Raw genomic sequence first — 18,524 nt, 5'->3', positions numbered from 1 at the left:
TATGTCCTGAGTATGTCAGCCCTTTCCTTCTAAATTCTCTATTTCTCTTGCGGCAATCCTGAGCAATAATCTAAAACCTAAGCTACTGGGGTAGCAAGGCTTAACTACACAGCCCTTCTGCAATCACCCAGTGAGAAGTATGGAGGGAAAATGACTCCTTTCATTTAAGTTAGTGAAGTTCTCTTTTTGTCAAATGAAAATTTAGTTTCTCCCTGATGAGTACCTGTCCCAAGATGGGATGGAAAATTACATAATTACAAAGGTAAAGAAAAAAAAAAATCTCAATTTTTGAAACACTGCAGGCCATTTTGAGCACTTCTACTTCTCAAGGACAGGAACAAAGGCTTCCAGTTAATGGGATCAAATCTGCTGCCAAACCAAAGGACCTGGACAGGCTGGAGAAATGGGCTGACAACTGGATGAAGTTAAACAAAGGGAAGTGCAAAGTACTGCAGATGGGGAAGAACAACCCCAAGCATGAATCAACTACAAAGCAGCTTAGTGAAAGAATATCTGGAAACATGAAGGACACAAAGTTGAACATGAGCCAGCAAGGTGTTCTTGCAACAAGGAAGGCTATTGGTGTCTTGGCCTGCATTAAGAGTGTTGCCAGCAGGTCTGAGATGATCCTTACTCTATACTGAGCACTGGTGAGACCATACCTGGAATGTTCAGTCCAGCGCTGGGCTCCCCCATAAAAGAGAGACTGCAGGGAGTCCAATAAAGGGTGGCTGAGATGATTAAAGGAGTAGAGTGTCTGTTGTATGAGGAAAAGCTGAGAGAAGACTCAAGGGGATCTCCTGAATGTACACAAATACCTGATGGGAGGGTTCAAAGATGATGGAGCTAGGCTTTTATAGGGGCTGCCCAGTGACAGAACCAGAGACAATGGGCACAAAGTGAAACACAAGAGGCCCCCTCTGAACTTCAGCAAACATTTTGAGGGTGACCAAGTACTAGCACAGGTTGCTCAGAGAGGTATTAGTCTCCATCCTTGGAGATACTCATATGCTGTCTGGACACGGCTCTGGGCAAAAGGCTCTGGATGGCCCTGCTTAAGCAGGGAGGTGGACCAGATGATCTCCAGAAGTCCCATCTAACCTCAGCCATTCTGTGATTCTGTGAATGTGTATATCCCACAAAACACTACAATAAACCTCTGCATTCCCACACCTGTGTAACTTACTCTGCATTTCCAAGATACACCACATAACTGTAATTCATCAAATGGAATTACATCACAGTGTTAAAATTCACTTTATAGCCACAAACAAAATGGCATTTCTTGGTCTTTATAAAGGCAAGTGTCTGAATGAAAAGATTAAAATTAAAAATGAGATGTATTTCTTTCCAGTTTAAAAATTAGTGCCCTTTACACTTTTCAATATTAAAATGTTTTATTATAATGAATAAAGTGAACTGTTGTTGAAGTTCAAAGCAGAAGGTCAGCATAACCCATAACCTGAAAGTTCTTCTCACAGAACACCTTTCATATGCCTGCATTAGTCTCCAATTAAGCAAGCAATTAAGTGCCTTGGTGAATTAGAAAAGGAAAGTGACAAGCAGTATTTCATCTAAGCCATCTGAAAAGCAGAATGGATTGATTGCAGTCTCCAGCCTGCCCACATGAAAGACCTCTCCTTTGTCTGGAAGCTGAGGGCATTGTGCACAGGCCTTTATGACTGCACAGGTGAGTACAGCTCATCCCACCACTACAATCAGCAGCAATCATCCTTCTGTCTCAGAGTTTAGTGACGGATGGAGCTTTCTAATATGCTCTGGGATTTATGCGTATTCTCATGTGGGCTGAAGCGGAAGGGGTCTTACCCTGCTGTCAGATTCATTCTGTGCATTGCATCTGCCTTATCTACAACCAGACATTCACTGACCCAGAGTTCAAAATTGCACAGCTTGGTCACTGCCTGGTAAAGATACCTGAGGTATGAGATATTAGGGAAAGAACTTGGACAGGCAGGGTGACAAACCACCAGCTACAGGACCCAGGAGAGAAAACTGGGTTTACCACCTGACAGGTCTACGGCAAAACACCAACTCCTTGTCACTGAAGAATGACAGCTGACCAACCATCCTCTGTGGCAGCTGCAGAAGAGCTGGGTATGATCACAGCCCTCAGGAGACCCTCCAGGGAAGAGTCAGGGGAGTTAAGTGACTAATACCATGGCTTAATTAATTCCCTGCTGCATCTTCGTTTTCTTCATACATGCTGGAACTTTGCTTCTTTAGCTTACTTCAGCAAGCATCTGTACTTACCAGTGAAAGCATGGGTTCAACAAAGGCAGCTCCCAGGTACTCAAAGTAAGATGTCAATCCCTCATTAAGCCACAGATTATTCCACCACTTCATTGTAACCAGATTTCCAAACCACTTAAATAGACAGAAAATAAATAAATAACTCTCAACATCTCTTTGGACAGCTATTTTAATTTTTGCAGGTTAAACACACATACCTATACCAAAGTAATTTTACTTAATGTGTACACATCGATAAAAATAATACAATGGTGGACATTCCTTCAGATAATGCAAGTTCAGCAGAAGATGCACCTTGGAAAAAGTCAGAGTTTCAAGGCAGTTACATTTTAATTGCTTCATCTGCAGTTTCACACCATGAGCACGGATGTCCGTGCTTCATGTCTTCTTGTAGTAAATTTGAAACACTTCCCCATAAAATTTAAGTGTCTAAAAGATCATATCAAGCTATCATTAAAAACAGGGCATTTATCGAGCAATTACAAAAACATTTTTCCATGTTCTTGACAAAACGGAATTGTCAGGGGAAAGATGAACAGAACTGGGGAAATAACCATTTCCCAAATCAGCAAATTCCTAACCTGGCAAGCAACAAAACTTCCACAACAGCTGCTTTGTACATGTATCTGTCAGGTCATATTTAACAAAACCCTGATCACTTATGGATTTTTATTTTACCTGGTAATTCTCAGAAGTCTCAGCTACAACTGTGTTTTAAAAAGTACTGACATTTGTTTTATTGGCCTGCAATAAAAACACTCTGCTCATCTGAAGGACTCAAAAGTTACAGACCTTGTCAGAAGGACACACAAGTGCATTAGTCAAGTTAAACTCTTTGGCTAAGTCTGTTGACTAAGTGCAAACAGTTGCTGCCCTGGCAAACATTAGAAAATTTAACACAGCCAATAAAAAAAGTGAAACTGCTTTATCATTCCAAACCAAACAAGAAAAATGTTTGAAAATCTCTATGGAAAATAAATAAATAAAAAAAAATGGAGAAAGGTTTAGCTACGGCATAAAACGTGTTCATGTCAATTTTGTTCTATCATACCATGGGCTGCTTCTTACAGGAAGAAACAAACAAACAAACCAAACCCAAAAACTAATACCTTTAGCAATACGTGCATGTGCTGCCACTTCAAAAGAGTAATTATGGAGTCCATTAATCCTCCCACCAAAGTAATATGTATATTGCAGATAGAGAGCACTGTGTCATCCCTACACTATTTTCTAGTATGGAATTCAGGTACTGTGTAAGGAAGAAAAAGTCCCTTCCAACTCCTAACATTCTCTGATTAACAATTCTGCATCACTGTGTCCTGTGCAGGCAGTACACAGTCTGTAATATGACAGAATCTGGTTTTAGTACTGGTTTATCAGTGGAACATGTGTTTAAACAGCCTTTTAGTACTTTTGTGCTTACACCCTCTACTGTACCAAACACTATTTTTCCTCTACTAATCGGTGACTCCATCGTTAGCAAGCTGAAGGAAACAACCTTATAGGCAAACAAATGCACAGAATTTTTTACCACATGCCTGGTGTCCTAGCTCATGTGACACAATTAGGGCAATCAATGCCTTTCTGCTTGTGAATTTATCACTTGGGAGGTACATCAATGATGATTCATGGAAAGTGATTAGCCCCCAGTTCTCCATACCACCTACTCCAAAATCAGGCAGTGCAACCAGATCTAAATTGATTCAAACAGAAAAAAAAAAAAAAAGAAGAAAAAAAAAAGAAAAAAGAGATCTTTAAAATTTTCAGAAGTAAAATGCTCACATAATTTCAATGCTCACACTGGTTCTGTGTGCAATTAAAGGATACTACACTTCAGTAGTGCTTTGTAGTGTTAGGGTAACAATCTCGTAAAAAGTCAGAAATTTCTTCTTGCTGTATTTTTAAGCTACAATTGCTACTCTTTCAGGGAGACACGTAATAAATTCCCATGAAGCCCATATCTGTACTGTATACTGCACATACAATGTTCTGAAGGAAGGCTGTATTCTGCTAGTGCTAGGAGAGAAGATACTCACTTTTTGCTCTCATAAATCTTTCTTTGTATCAGCTTCCTCTGTGTTTGGGAAAGATCAGTCTTACCTCTTTCCTCAGCCTAGTAACTGATACAAAAAGATCTTGCCCTTTTAGCTCTGTGAGTAGAAGGATCCTTTCAACTCTTGTTGAAAGGTACTTTAGGAACATCATCTCTTTGTTTCAACAGTATGGCTGTTACCTTTGTACTCCCCTTCTGACTTATGCACAGGGAGCAGTTTTCCAGTTCAAATGTGAGAGTTGGAGGAAACATTAAGGATGTCAAAGACATACACTGTTTAATCTCAGGAGCAAAGAGCAAGATTAGGAAAAGGTATACAGAGCATTTTGGATGCACACACATGCCATACTCCAAACCAGCTGACCATGAGCCAGTTTCAGTCCAAAAGCTAGACTGTTAAGGTAAGTGTGATGCTGAATCCAAGTGAAGATAGATGGCATCTCAGAGGGGTTTATCACCTCAAAGCTTACAGCCAGGATATATCGCTTCCAGAGAGACAACCCTTATCCAGCCAGCTTGGAGCGTGAAAGTTTGCTAATAACTACATTAAAACCAGGTGAAGACAAACCCTTAAATAACCTTGATTATAAACGTGTTTGATCTTAATTTTACATCTTGAGTTTGCAATAGAAATCAAGGAGATATTCTTGCCTGATCTAATATATCAATTTTTAAGTCAAACTTCAAAGAAAGTCAGTGGCAAATGCAGGTGGTATTGCATGAGATTACAGTGAGAGTTGAAATGGTATTACAGCACTCTGTGAACCTGAAATTTTACCTAACAGGAATACCATTCCTCTGCTTCAGTTTTTGAGTTCTTTTATACAAATAAATTAATGTACTGACACTGCTGCTAAACAAAAGGGCACAAGTGGAAACAGAATTGTCTACAGCATTGTGGTAAGTAAGAGTACTAAGATAACAAAATTTAAAGAGTAAATAGTTCATGTATGACATTTACCATAAGAAGTCCAGTGAGTAATTCTGTATGTTATTCTAAATATACTGGGAGACAACACATTTCAAGTGCCACAACAAAGATTTAACAAATCAACAAATTATCTAGTCAAGAAAGTGGGGAAACTTCTCCTCCATGGTCCTACAGCGTGCTAAGATCTTGGGCATGTCAAACTCACAAGAACAGCTTTCTTTCCTCTCAGTATTCTACCTATTTCTAGAGGAGCATGTCTCTCCAGGACAGGCGTATGCTGAAGACCTTGGGAAATCAGCTAGTGGGCAAACTTTACAGTGGAACTCCATGATAGCAACCCTTTTTTTCCCTGACTGAAGCTTTACTAAACTGACTTACCTGGTATCCATTTTAAGCAGAAATGGAGTTTTCCTGAAGGAGTCTTTTTTCTGGGGAGGAATGTGCAGGAACATACAGCCAACTCACAAGTTAGACAGGGACATCTTGAAGAAAGCAAGGAATGCTTTGGGAGATATGGGTTACAGCAAGCCTGGATTTAGAAGGAGGATGTAAGGACTACAACATCCTTGCCTAGTATGCTCCATGCATACTGGGCAACTCCTTTCTATGCACTTTGTGCTCCCAGCGGGCCCTTTATTAAGAAATAATGCTTTGAAAGAGTGGAACGTGCAGGTAAGAGTGGTGAGTGACAGGTTAATAAGAGCCATGATGCACAAAGAAGAACTCATTAGGTTTAGGGTTTGGGGGGTTAGTCCATAAATGTGGTAAGCTGTCAAAAGAGAATACTGCAAAAGAGCCCATTGATTCTGTGAATGTCACACTATTAGCAGCCATTTCTGGTCCACTTAAGAAAACATAAGTAATCTCACCTGTCTTAGGCAGAGGGTAGCTGACATTAAGTAAGTCTTCCAGAAATGAAAATATTGGGCCTGTGATATTTAAAGCATAGTCAACATATCCATTTTTAACTGCCTCTTTCCGAGCCCAAATACGTATCTGTAATAAAACAAGGAAGCATTACTTTAGAAAACCCTCATATTTTCATTTCCTTTGCTGTTTCTTTCCTGCAAACCATGATTTGAAAATGCTGTTTGTCCACACTGGGCCATTCAATGAAGGATAAAAATCCCAGATCAGGTTTTGCTGGACCGAATAAAATGTGGCCCAAAGCCTAATCCTGCTAAAATCTAGGACAGTTCCAAGTGCCAAGATTTGGATCCAACTATAAATTGCTGGAACAAATGGACTCTTGATTTTTCTTTTATTAAATGGGAAATGCTGTAAAACTATTTACAATTACACCTCCGAAGCCAGTGTATTGCAGACAGTAAGTCTGGCTGACCAACTTTCCTTCAGACTTTCTCTGAAGAATTCATTCTTTCTCTGAAGACAGCAAAACAGATGTTATGGGAACATAGGCATCCCTCCTCTAGGGCTTTCACACAGCCTGAAACAAACCCCTGGCCTCCCATTACTGCTGGAGAGAGCAGATGACATCTGAGCAGATGACATCAGTACTTCTGAGTAACAGAGATAGCATCAAAGCTTTCCCCTCCCATTCCCATTTGCTGCGTAACAGTACTTTAGAAGGCAGCTGCTTGCCAAAAGTGATGGAGTAGACGAAGGAAAGGTTTATGTGTCTATCATGTATCTCTGCATGCAAGACTCTCCAGGTGCCTAGCAGCTCAAAATCCTTGCAATTCTTGCAATACATGGTCTCATAAGGAGCTGCACAGCCAAACTGTGAGAGCACAGTTGGGAAGCATCAGGATTTAATTTACAAGGGAAAAAAAATAAAGCCTATTCAGTCAACACAGTATCCTTAGCCTCTGAGCCTGTTTCAGATGAGGCTTCAGAGGACAGTCAAAGACCAGATCACTTGCTTTTGCAAAGCCTAAACACAATGCACAGACTTCAAATACCAATGCTAGCAAGAGCTTTGAGTTGTAACACCAGTGTTTCAGGTTGCAAATTACTTACCAGAAATGCCAAAACAGACACAACAAACACACTCACACAATCACTGCGGAGGCACCTCTATATGAAAACAAGGGGGGAAATACCCTCTCCCCTCTATCTCTTTCCTCTGAAAAGTGCTCATTTGAATGCTTTGCCTTGCTGACTCCCATCAATACAGAGGTACCCAAGAAAAAGGCACCACATTCAGAGCTGCAAGCATGCAACGTGTTCTATACAGGGGATGGCAGGTATGACACACCAAGTCAAATCTTCATTTCTACAAGGAGGTAATAATGTGCCTCCTAGGTTACCCTTGCACTGTCCTCTCACCCTGTCTCAGTCCTCCCCAGTGGAATGACACTGAACTAGCCATGAAGCTAACGCTATGCTCTCATTTATTAAGGATAGCAAGCATATGCTACCCTTATTAGTTTTATACTTAAGTTTACTATTTATTTTGGAAACTTTTGGTTGTGGGCTCTAAGTAAAAGGAAGAAAACAAAACAACTGCTACAAATGGAGCAGATTCCCTCAAAAAACTTTTTCTGTTGCAATGTAAGAGCAAAACTGAACACTCCCTGATGAAGGAGGTTCAAACACAAATGAGTCACTTTTAGGGGCTAAAAAATGAGTCCACTGCAAAATAAAAGGCTAAAATACCAGTGTACCAAATGTACAAATAGAACAATATTGCTCCTACTTATGTCATGACACTGCTCCTCAAAGGGTCTGGATGAACAAGCGCAGAACATTTGTTGCAGCAGTGGAAATGGGTATTTTTTCCAACCAGGAGAGCTAAGAAAATAAGAAGTCCCTGATTTATGACCAGTACTGCAGAACCATTGCTCCTTAAGTTTTAACATGCAGACCCCTGGACTGCATGACATGAACAAAACAGGAAAGTAAACTAATTGTCCTAAAGGAAAGCTTTCTGCAGACGTATCAGCAGGATAAACGCTAGCAGTTTTGCCACATAAGCAAATGGGTTTGGCATGGAAAGCACAGTTAATGTCTGTGATATCTTCTAAAGCACATAATTCATCACAGAGCCAACTTCTGTTGTAAATGGCTATAATGTGTTATGCAGACTCGTATTTACCTCATTTCCCTGCTCAATTCTGGTGACATAATCAAAATCACAAATCACAAAAGCAGTCAAGTAAGTTGACATTTTCAGTGAAGTATTAAAAGTGGTAACAGTCCACAGGCTTCCATTTTCATCCTTCATTTCAGACACATCTAGAAAAAAATAGTGAAGAAATAGTCATGCTGTTGCTTTTCCGCAAGAAACAGGAAATTTTGTGGTTTCTGCATGGGTTTTTACACCTCTGTTTAATATGCTTGTTAGTTATGCACTAACTTCATAACGTGTCTACTGGAAAGCAGGGAGCCAGACTCACTGCCATGCCATGTATCAAGGTTGTGACCTTCCATGAAAATACCAAAAGTCCAGTCTTGAGCTAACTGAAGTCTTGGAAGGATACAGAACTCTGTTAGTTTTAGGATGTGGGCAAACTGTGGACAATTTATCCCACACTGCATATCTCTAGAATATTTGGTCTATTAACGATTCAAATACAGGCCACATGTGCTCAAGAATTATGAAATACTTCATCAGACACTTTCTTTCTAAATAAAGGAGGCATGGACAAGATTATCAGGGGAAGAAAATGCTTCAAGTCATTCTCCAGAGATCCCATTTGTTAAAATTCCCTAAGTTAAGCAGCTTCCATCAAACCTCATAAAACTTCCTGATTGTGGATGGAAATTATTTAGATGAAAAACAGAAATTTGTGGCACCAAAGTGCTGAAGACAAAAACCACTACGAAGGAGGCAAGAGAACCAACAGCTTTATGTAGAAGTACTAATTTACACTATTTGTTTGGAAACTTACATCCCAAATGCATCCTACATGAGAGCCCAGGCAGGGAAGGAAGAAGCATCCCCAGAGCCTTCTAGTCCTCTCATTCTTAGTCTGTGCATATACAGGAGATATAGGGTCTCTTCCTGGAGTAACATTTTTGTTTTGGTCTGTTGTAAATATATCTTTAAATCTACTTAGAGTGAAAGGAATCTCTTAACACCACAAATATGGGCTTTGCAACAAGACAGACACACTGACTAAGCAGTAAATGCCAGGAATTACACCCTATGCCACCTCCAGCAACCACAGGAAAGCACATTGCAGGCAACAAAATGTGCAACAAAATGAAATTACTGCCATCAGAGACATTAATTATGGATAACTGCCTCCAAATTTTTAAGTTCACAGGCACAGATTTCCCGTGCATTTTCAAGAACAGAACACTTCTGTATGGGATTATACAATCCAGTCAGATAAATTACACCCTTTCAAAAGTAATTGGGGGGGGGGGGGGGGAAATCCATGTCTTCTTGCTGTTTACTTACCAATAGCAGGCATGTTGGAAAGAGCCACATAGCTTGGGTCGTGGACAATTCTGATATTAAATGTGGCCTTCATGGCAGGTTCGTCAAAACATGGGTAAACTGTCCTGGCATATGTTGGCTCCAGCTGAGAGGCAATCATCATACTATAATAAAAATACAAGTAAGATTAATCCAGCATGCTACAGATGATCAAAATAATTACATAGTGCATCATAAAACCAACAAATCAGAAGAAGCAGTACATGAATCACATGGATCTGCAGATTTGGAAAAGGTCTGGTTACTGTTTAAAGCCATTATTAAATCCCCTCACCCGACAGATCCTTCAGTTTGGATGCTTCTGGAGAAAAGCAGTCTTTTTAAATTTGCATTGTTTGTCTTCTCACAGGCTTTTTCCAAATATATTTTAAATATTTGAGCTTTTCCAGTTTACTAAAACAACTGAACAAGGTTTTGCATGCAGCAGGACAGTGCTCAGAACTAGAATCTCTGTACACCTGTCTCTAGAGCATGCACTCTTATTTTAATGATACATTTTAATCAAAAATTGTACTGTTAGGTACCTGCATACACATGCACTTACACACTTCAGTAAATCACACAGACAATAACCCCAGAAAAGCAATACCAGTACTGTCCCAGTCTACTGGCAAGCCCAGGAAAATACTCATGAAGATCCCTTTCTACCTTATGATGTGGAGTCTTGCCTCACTTGGAGTAGTCCTCCTGTCTGAATTAACAGAGCTTTCATCCATCCAGGTGCTCAGCAAGTCAGCCTAAACAAAGTTAATCCTATTGTGTGAGGCTATCAGTAAGAACTCAGTGTTAAACACACACAACAAAATGTTTGGTTGGAGACTGTAGCGATAAGCACCCAAAACTGCATCAAATGCAGAAAATCTGACTGTAAGTCAACCAGTTTGCACAATAAGCATCTGCAACCTTTAGGGTCTATAGAGCTTTCCTTCCACAGAAGCTGGCTGTGCAGCAGTAGTCTCCCCTTGAGTAAGGGACACTTCTCAGCGTTACTCCTCAAGGATGAGTGGCCCCTTACCTGACAGCAGACATGGGTGGGATGATGAAATTTTTCACATGCATGTAACAGTTAAAATACATGCAGCAAACTTACATCACAATATTTGTATCCCATACTAACCCACAGTAGCATATTGACCACCAACCCATCTGTAACTTATTAAATATTTTATATACTTAAATTTACTGATTAGAACTCATAACTACTAGAGTAGGACAAGATGAGTGATCTCTAAAACACACTTGGCTGGAGTCAAAAGACAACTCACTGTGTCTCATGGGCAAAGTTTCAAAGAGCTGTAGGACTAGGCAGTTCCCATTAGGGCATCTTTACAAGGAATTAGAAAAAAATAGGCACATGGTGGTTCTCAAAACTCCGTACCTGTCCAGTAGCCAGCAGCTGGGTGTACTTCAGTAACCTCTACGCTATCACAGGGCTAATATTGTTCAGCTGTAGTTGAGCTGTTCCCTAACAGTGGACTCACATCAGGTTCACAAAGATGCGATGTTTAGCCTAGGCACATCCCAAACAAGCCAGAAGCCATCAGGGCAGCATCTATACACTAAGTAATAGTATACAATGAGTTGGATCTGCACTATGTAGTGGAGTAACGAGTCTAGATACGGTAAGCACAGCCTGACAGCACCTAACCCTTGACCTGTAGCACTCAACCATGCCTGAAACCTAAGGTTACATGTTTTAAGATTTCCTCTGTGGTAAGTGAAATAAAAGAATTAGCTCTCCATTGATACTTGTATCGCTCTGTGGAAGTGCTTATTTGGACCCATGGAACACTGCCATTAGCTTCCTGTTTCCCTTGACACAAGTCAGTAGTACTTTCCACCCAGTTCCCAAGGCCAGCCATCCAAGAGCCCTTTTCCTTTGAAAGATATTTGGATGTTGCCATTTTAATACCTGCATTATTTAACCCTGCTCAAAGCTATTCAGATCAACCCTGCCCTGAAAGCATCAGCAACTTATCATCAGCAACTGTATCATCCTCGTTGCTGATGTTGGATCACCAAGCTGGTATCACCAGGAACACCATGTGAGAGCACTGCACGCTCAGAATAATGTACACTTTACATTTAAGAGACATTTCTGATGCTGCATTATAATACAACTTACTCTGTTAAAAGAAGCCATGTTGTACACATGTTGATGCATGATGACTAAGAGGACCATGAGACCTACATTGAGGTGAGAATGCCTCAAGAGAGAGCAGTACAATGTATTCGACTTCTTGCCTGTCAGACTAAGAAAGTTTTCTTTATGGACTGAATTCCCTGCATACTCAAGTGTGTGCTGTGCCTGACTTGATAAATGCAGCTGAAGCTCCATCTGAGGCAGAAATATCACCTCCTCCTTTATTCTGTCCAATGACAGAAATTAACTTTACCCTCTGCCAGGGCTGCACAGGAACAACAGAAATAACAGGCTGCTTCATTGAGGGAATCTCCTTCTTGCCATACAGCACAGTAAGCTTTTGTGCATTTGGTTGTGCAATCAGTTGCAGCTTGGTTCTAGGTAACACTGAGCACCCCCACAACTGCAAATTCCCCCACAGCAGTCCAATTGCTGCTTCAGTAGTATCAGTGCCAGCAGAAACTGATGCAGACACTTAAAATTTTGCCCACCAGGAATTATTGCTCAGGAACACAAAATTGCATGTACCGGGCAAAAGTGTCATGGTAGAAAAGAAACATAAATGATTCAATGATTCTAAAAAAGAAATATGAGGATGATGTAAATGCTATTTTTCAGAAAGGCTCAAAAAAAAGGAGAGAAAGAAAAATGGGAATGTTTTATGTATATTACACAAATAAGTGGTGTTTCAAACAGACATTACCTCATATCATTTGTCAGAATGAGTCATTTGGGCTTTTTCTTTTTTTGGGGGGGGGGGAAGGGGGGGCTTTGTTTTGGGGTTGTTTTTGGTTGGTGGTGGTTGGTTGAGTTTTTTTAAGGTGAAGGTATTACCATGAACAGAATTACTAGCAAACATTTTTTCACACTGCAATGTTATCATTTAAAAAAAAAAAAAAAAGAAGACAATTTACTCACATGGAAGTTACCTTTTACAAAAGCCTAGCATTGCCTAAGCAGACTGTGGTGGTGAGAGAAAGTTCATTTACACCAAAACATTCAGCCAGAGTGTTCCAGCAACTGTCCCTTTCTTAAAGGCACAGCCTAAAACGGTCACACAGACAAATAAATTCTTCTCTGAAGCCTACACAGATTTTTTTTGTTTGTTTGCTTGGTTTGTTTTGTTCTGGATAAATATCATACAATGCCTTCTTCCCCTAATAAAACAAAATCAAAGCCACTGTGCTTTTAAAGAATGATAAATGCACAGGTAGCAGGATCACTTAACCTGAAGCATTGACAATTTATCCTACACACAGGTTCTTTTTCTTTTCATTGTCTCAAAAGAGGAATGCATCCTCTACAGACCCTGACAAAACCAGCATTAATTGCAGAAGAGATTTTGGGTTTTTTTGATGAACAAAAAAGTTTTTCTATACTCTAAACACACCTTCTCATTAAGATGATGTTATTTGCAATATTGATAGCATATGGGAGTTTGTACTAACACTTTTTATATCTGATTTCTTCCACTTTTAAAATATGTAAGAAGCAAACTGTAAAACAAACCCTGACGTGGCTCAAAGTAAGGAAGTTTTACAGTGAAGAGTCCTATTCTGTGCAGCAGCTAACCGAAACACCCATTCCCTTTTCTTCGGGTGAATGGTGCTCAACACTAACATGAAGCCAAGAAAATGCTAAACTTGGTATTTGCTCCAATTTCTGTCTCATGCCTTTGATGTTCTTACCCATAGATTCATATAAAACAGAACTAAGAACTTTAGATCCCCAGCTCTGAGGCACAGTTAACTGTATCAATGATGTTCTAATTCCCTTTGCCTTCATTCTAGTAACTGGTGCAGAACCGACTGATAAAATGCAGTGTTTCACTACAATTTGGGATGCCTGTTTAATACCAGCTCTATCCAGAAAGTGTTCTACAGAAGTTGCACAGGACATGTCCAGCGTGGCTACCAAGCAAAATTCTCAAAGGACTTTGAAGCTTGATGTGAAGAGTGACAGAGAGCCTCCTCTAACCCTGGAGCAGTGCAAGATCTCCATGCAGAGCAATGCTAAATCAAGCCTCCTGCATTGTTTACGTCAGAGTCAGTGCTGCTAAAGAAAGGAAGATTCTGCCTACCAGATTCTGGCATGGACTCTCCCAGCCATAAGCAGAATACAGATTCCTCATTTCAACAGGAGACCTTTCAAATGCTTAGTGATGGTGAAGCGAGAGCACCCTCCTTTTCTACTTCCTTTGTTTCTGCAAGCACTACAGACATGGTCTGTGCACTACCCGTGTGAAGTGCTCACATTTTTCAGAGCTTTCATTTGTGTGTAAGGTCTGATCAGGTGGGTGGTATGAAATGCTAACAACAATAACAGCAATTGGTGATCAAACTGGTAACAAACAACTCCTCTGCTGAAAATTCAGTGAAGTCTTGGCTTTGGTTTATTCTGTTTTCCTCAGACTTAAGGTCAGCATTTCTGAAAATAGCTGCCTCTGCGAACAGCTTTTGCACCACCACCTTGCCAGTGTGCTCCTGCTCCAACCTGAACTGAACACAGAGAATAGTACTTTGTGTCAGCTAGCTAATTCTGCCAGCCTGCCAAGAGCAACAGGGATATCTGACCATGAAAAAAGCCAGTGTCAAAGCCCAGACAGAACAAACACTTCGGGGACTTCGGGGACTCCGCTTTAGCTGTCTACTGAGAGCTTGTTTTTCTCTGCTTATCCTTCTCTTCTGAAATGAGGTCTCCAGTGGTTCCACAAGCACCAATTATAAAACCTGTTAGGACTTGAGTGGATGCAAGAAATAGAGGAGTCTGCACGACCCTAGATAAATGGCATTGTTACAGATGGTGGCTTGAGTTAGGTACTGAAGCTAGAAGCCTGCACAGGAACCGAACTCCAAAAGTCTGCCAGAGCCAGGCACAAGTCACTTTAGAAAGAGCTACAGAACAGTCTGCTAGAGCTCATGGTTTCCTTGCAGAAATACTAGCGAGCTTTGTACTGACAGCTGAAGTGCACTGATATTTTTAAATCACTCCTGATACATACAATCTACTAGAACCCAACTTTTTCTATCATTAGCAGCTTGGTAGAGCTTAGAGAGTACATCCCTCAAAACACACGTCCTCCTCAAAAAAAAAAGGAAGGCAAAACCCCTTCAGTGCGACTGGACCCTATCAGACTAGGAAAGTGATGGTCAAGTAATGACTTAATTCATAGTGAAGGGGAAAATAGCAACATACTGTAGCATTCTCTTGATTCAGAGAAAGCCCTTTTAAAACAGAAAAGATATGAAAAATCCATTCAAGAATATCAAGAGTATAGGCAGGAACAAGAAAGCAAAACAATACATCATATCTGCGACCTTGATTTATTTCCGTGTCTGAATACCATTGGCATCTCTTTAACCAGACTGCAGGCTCACATTTCATCAGTGCTTCCTGATGAGCTAAAAATTAGATGGAACAATTGTCATAAATCCTCTGAACAACTGGAAATTGAACTAAAGAAATTATTTTAACAATTTAAGAACATTCTTTTCTTCTTTCCTACTGGGGCAGCACAACAGACAATAGCTTTGGGTTTGGATTCTCTGTTGAATTGCACACAGTTCAAATAAAAAAGAATGTCATAGTCTAATTCAGTGTTTCTTAGACAGGACCTGACTGAATAAGTACAGCATCAGAGAACACACTGACAAGAGTATTAACAGCTTGTTCCTTTCCTCCTATTTTGACTTTTTTTAAACATTACATAAATTAAGCAAAATGTCCTAATTTTTTTCTCAGCCCAAATGCTGCACAAATAATCCTGTGAATGACCATGGGTGAATGAAGAAACAGCAACTGCGGAAAACCAGAATATACTTCCTAAAAATACTTTTATTACCATGTCCCATTTTCCTCCAATGCTAACTAAAGAAACAAACAAAACAAATAAACACAAAACACACACACAAAAACCCAAACAAAAAAAAACAACCACACAACAAACAAACAAAAAATAAATTCTGCATAACTTAAACTTTTGAGATGTGCCAGGCAGTGCTATTACTAAAAAAATCACACAAACCCTGTCAGCTGAAAAGCTAACTTGCTGTTGCAGAACAAACACACAGTCCTCCTTCAATAAAAACCCATTTCAATAAAAACTATTAACTTTGGTTCGGTGTTTTCATATTTTTACTGTCCATACAGGCACTTACAAGTATGGATCTTGTGGGTAACTGAGTATTACATCAGTTTGGAAGTAACTTAGGAAAGTTAGGAACTGCTGAGACACAGTTTATTTTGGTGGACACAATGATAGGCTGGGAGCCAGGAACACCTGAATTTTAACTTTAGTTTTCCTTTTGGCTCATTGATTGCTGACCCTCTGCTATACACTACCCCTTTAATTGTTAAAAATGAAATAACTTTAAAATTATCAATTTACCTGCTTCTGCTTTAAATGTGCATGTTCAGAAACTTATCTTCTCTTCAAAGTATTTAATTTATACTCTTCCATTTCAATTTTCTTCAGTAAGTCATCTATAATGCAAATCATCTTTGGATGATTCCCAGTATCACAATAAACATGCAGGCATTACTTTGAGGGCAGAAACATGTTTTAGATGAATGACTGCTTGATAAGCCCACACTGTCCCACTACCGATTTCACTGCTCAAAAGAACAAAAAAGAAGAAAGCAACCTAATGGCACTCACTAAGGAAATCATCAGTTGTTGAATGGCAACCCACCAACTTCACGTTAACCAACTACAAAGTCCATCTGTTCAAAGCAGCCACCCACCCTACTCCACCGAACTTTTGAAACTGCCTGTGGTCAATGTCTCTAAATTCACACTCAACACATATTCCAAATCCTAGGTTCTAGATAAAGACATGTCCTCCACAAATACAGGTAGAGGAGGTGAGTGGCTCTACTACACAGACATGTGGGGGGTCAGACGAACACTGAGCCAGATGGCAGCTCCCAGGAATTGGCGGTAGGTATTGCGTGACCCCTCACTGAGAGTCAACGGCACAGGAAGAGACAGGACACTCTCCAGATGTTTCTCGACCGGTTGAGGCAGACCCTTTCCTCTGGCAAAGGCAGAGATGTCTGACAGACCCCCGGGAAGTCCTCCCGAGACCAAGTCCAGGTCAGCAACTCCTCACAAGCCTCTGCAAACAAGGACGTCTCTGCAAACCCTCTCAGCACGGAAGTTCCAAGCCGCCACGACCCGGAGTTACGGATCACGTCAGCTCTGAAGGAAAGCCAGGGCAACCCAGCTGGTGCTCTTCTGGAGACGTGAGCGACCACCACGTAGCATTAATTTCTAACAAGTTACCTTGCCGCACAGCCGGGCAGAGGCAGCGAGCTGCGCAAAGCCCTGAGCAGCCCAGCCGCAGACGTGACAGCTTTCCTGCCACCCCAGGCAGCGAGCTGCCCCCGCAAGTGCCATCCTGCCCTAGTATCACCCGAAGTACTGTCTGGAGAGACGCCGCAGAGGCAGCTGCCGTCGCCTACCTGCTCCGTCCCTGGTCAGTGTAGCGGGTGAGGAAGAGCCCGTCGAGGTCCTCCTCTAGCCGGCCCTGGAAGCTCATCTGCAGAACGTAGCGGCGTCCGGCCCACAGACGGCCGCGCAGCTCCAGCACCGCCACCTCACCCGCCTCCTGCCGCAGCCCCGCCACCTCCACGGCGGCGTCCGGCTTGGGCATCGGGCCGCGCACGGCAGCGGCGCCCGGCGCGGGCAAGGGACCGCGCACGACGGCAGAGCCACGGCTCCGCAGCCCGGAGCTGTGCAGCACCACCACGTCCGTGTCTTGCCGGCAGTGCACCGTGATGTTCACCTGCCCATTGAAGACGAAGGGCCCTGCCTGGCCTGGCCGCACTCGCGGCCACAGCTCCAGGTCGTAGTGGAGCGGCAGCAGGTGGAGAGGCAGGCGGCGGCCGGGGCCGGAGGCAGGAACGGGCTCCGGCGGGGCGGCAGGGTTGCGGCTAGCGGGCGACGGTGACGACGGCGACGGTGTCGGCGGCAGCGGCGCCTCCTGCCGGCAGCGGCCATAGAGAGCGGCGAGCGTCAGCAGCGCGGCCAGCAGCACCAGCAGCAGTGCGGCCAGCAGGGCGGCGGCCCTGCGCCCCACGTACAGCCCGCGGGGGCCCATTGCCGTCGTTCTGCGCTGCACCTCGGGCCCTGCCGGCCGCTACTTACGGGGCGCGGCGCGGGGGAGTGAGCACGTCTGAGGGCGGGACGCGCCGCACCGGGCCGGGCTAGAAGGGATCATAGAATCGTTTTGGTTGGAAAAGATGTGTGAGATTATGGAGTCCAGCCGTTACCTAACTCTATCGATCTGGCGCTAAACCATGTCCCTCAGGACCACAGACGGAGTCGTAACTCCCCGACTTCCCTCCCAGGGAAGAAGCTGCTCCCGGGAGGTCTGCTCCGGCGGCGTGGGCAATCTGCGACCCGCGCAGGGAGCACGGCGCGACGGTCAGAGCGTAGAGGCGGAGAACAGCCTTCGCCGGGAACCGTCCCACTGGCTGCCCTCGTCCCTCACGCCTGCTTAGGGAGACGCGGCGGCGGATAGCCGAGCAGCGGCTGCTAAAGCCCGAGGGGCGCAGCCGACAGCAAAGGTTGGACGGTGGTACTGGACGAGGTCCGCGCTCCAGGACCCCTGGGTGTAAGTGACGACGGCGCTGCCCAGACAGACGGCGTTGCACACATCGGATGGCCCAGGCCGTGCGCCTGCAGAAAGCCGTGGTACCTGGGGGCGGCCATCGG

At 42.7% G+C, this 18,524-nt stretch overlaps 1 protein-coding gene across 1 annotated transcript in view; it reads right to left on the bottom strand.

Annotated features, from left to right (window-relative positions):
* The window catches only part of LVRN (laeverin), a 50,742-nt gene extending 32,562 nt beyond the window's left edge, over positions 1-18,180 (bottom strand). The window contains exons 1-6 of the mRNA XM_054178354.1: positions 17,270-18,180; positions 9,625-9,767; positions 8,314-8,453; positions 6,125-6,251; positions 3,810-3,964; positions 2,272-2,385 (exon numbers count right to left, since the gene is read on the bottom strand). Coding sequence (XP_054034329.1) covers positions 2,272-2,385; positions 3,810-3,964; positions 6,125-6,251; positions 8,314-8,453; positions 9,625-9,767; positions 17,270-17,907 — 1,317 coding nt within the window. The 5' untranslated portion in view covers positions 17,908-18,180. The remainder of the gene's footprint in view (positions 1-2,271; positions 2,386-3,809; positions 3,965-6,124; positions 6,252-8,313; positions 8,454-9,624; positions 9,768-17,269) is intronic.
* Positions 18,181-18,524: the final 344 nt, after the last annotated feature.

The sequence above is a fragment of the Dryobates pubescens genome, chromosome Z (assembly GCF_014839835.1).
Source record: "Dryobates pubescens isolate bDryPub1 chromosome Z, bDryPub1.pri, whole genome shotgun sequence".
NCBI classification, from domain to species: Eukaryota; Metazoa; Chordata; class Aves; order Piciformes; family Picidae; genus Dryobates; species Dryobates pubescens.
Note: the sequence above shows the minus strand (reverse complement) of the source record. Positions and strands in the feature narration are given on the sequence as shown.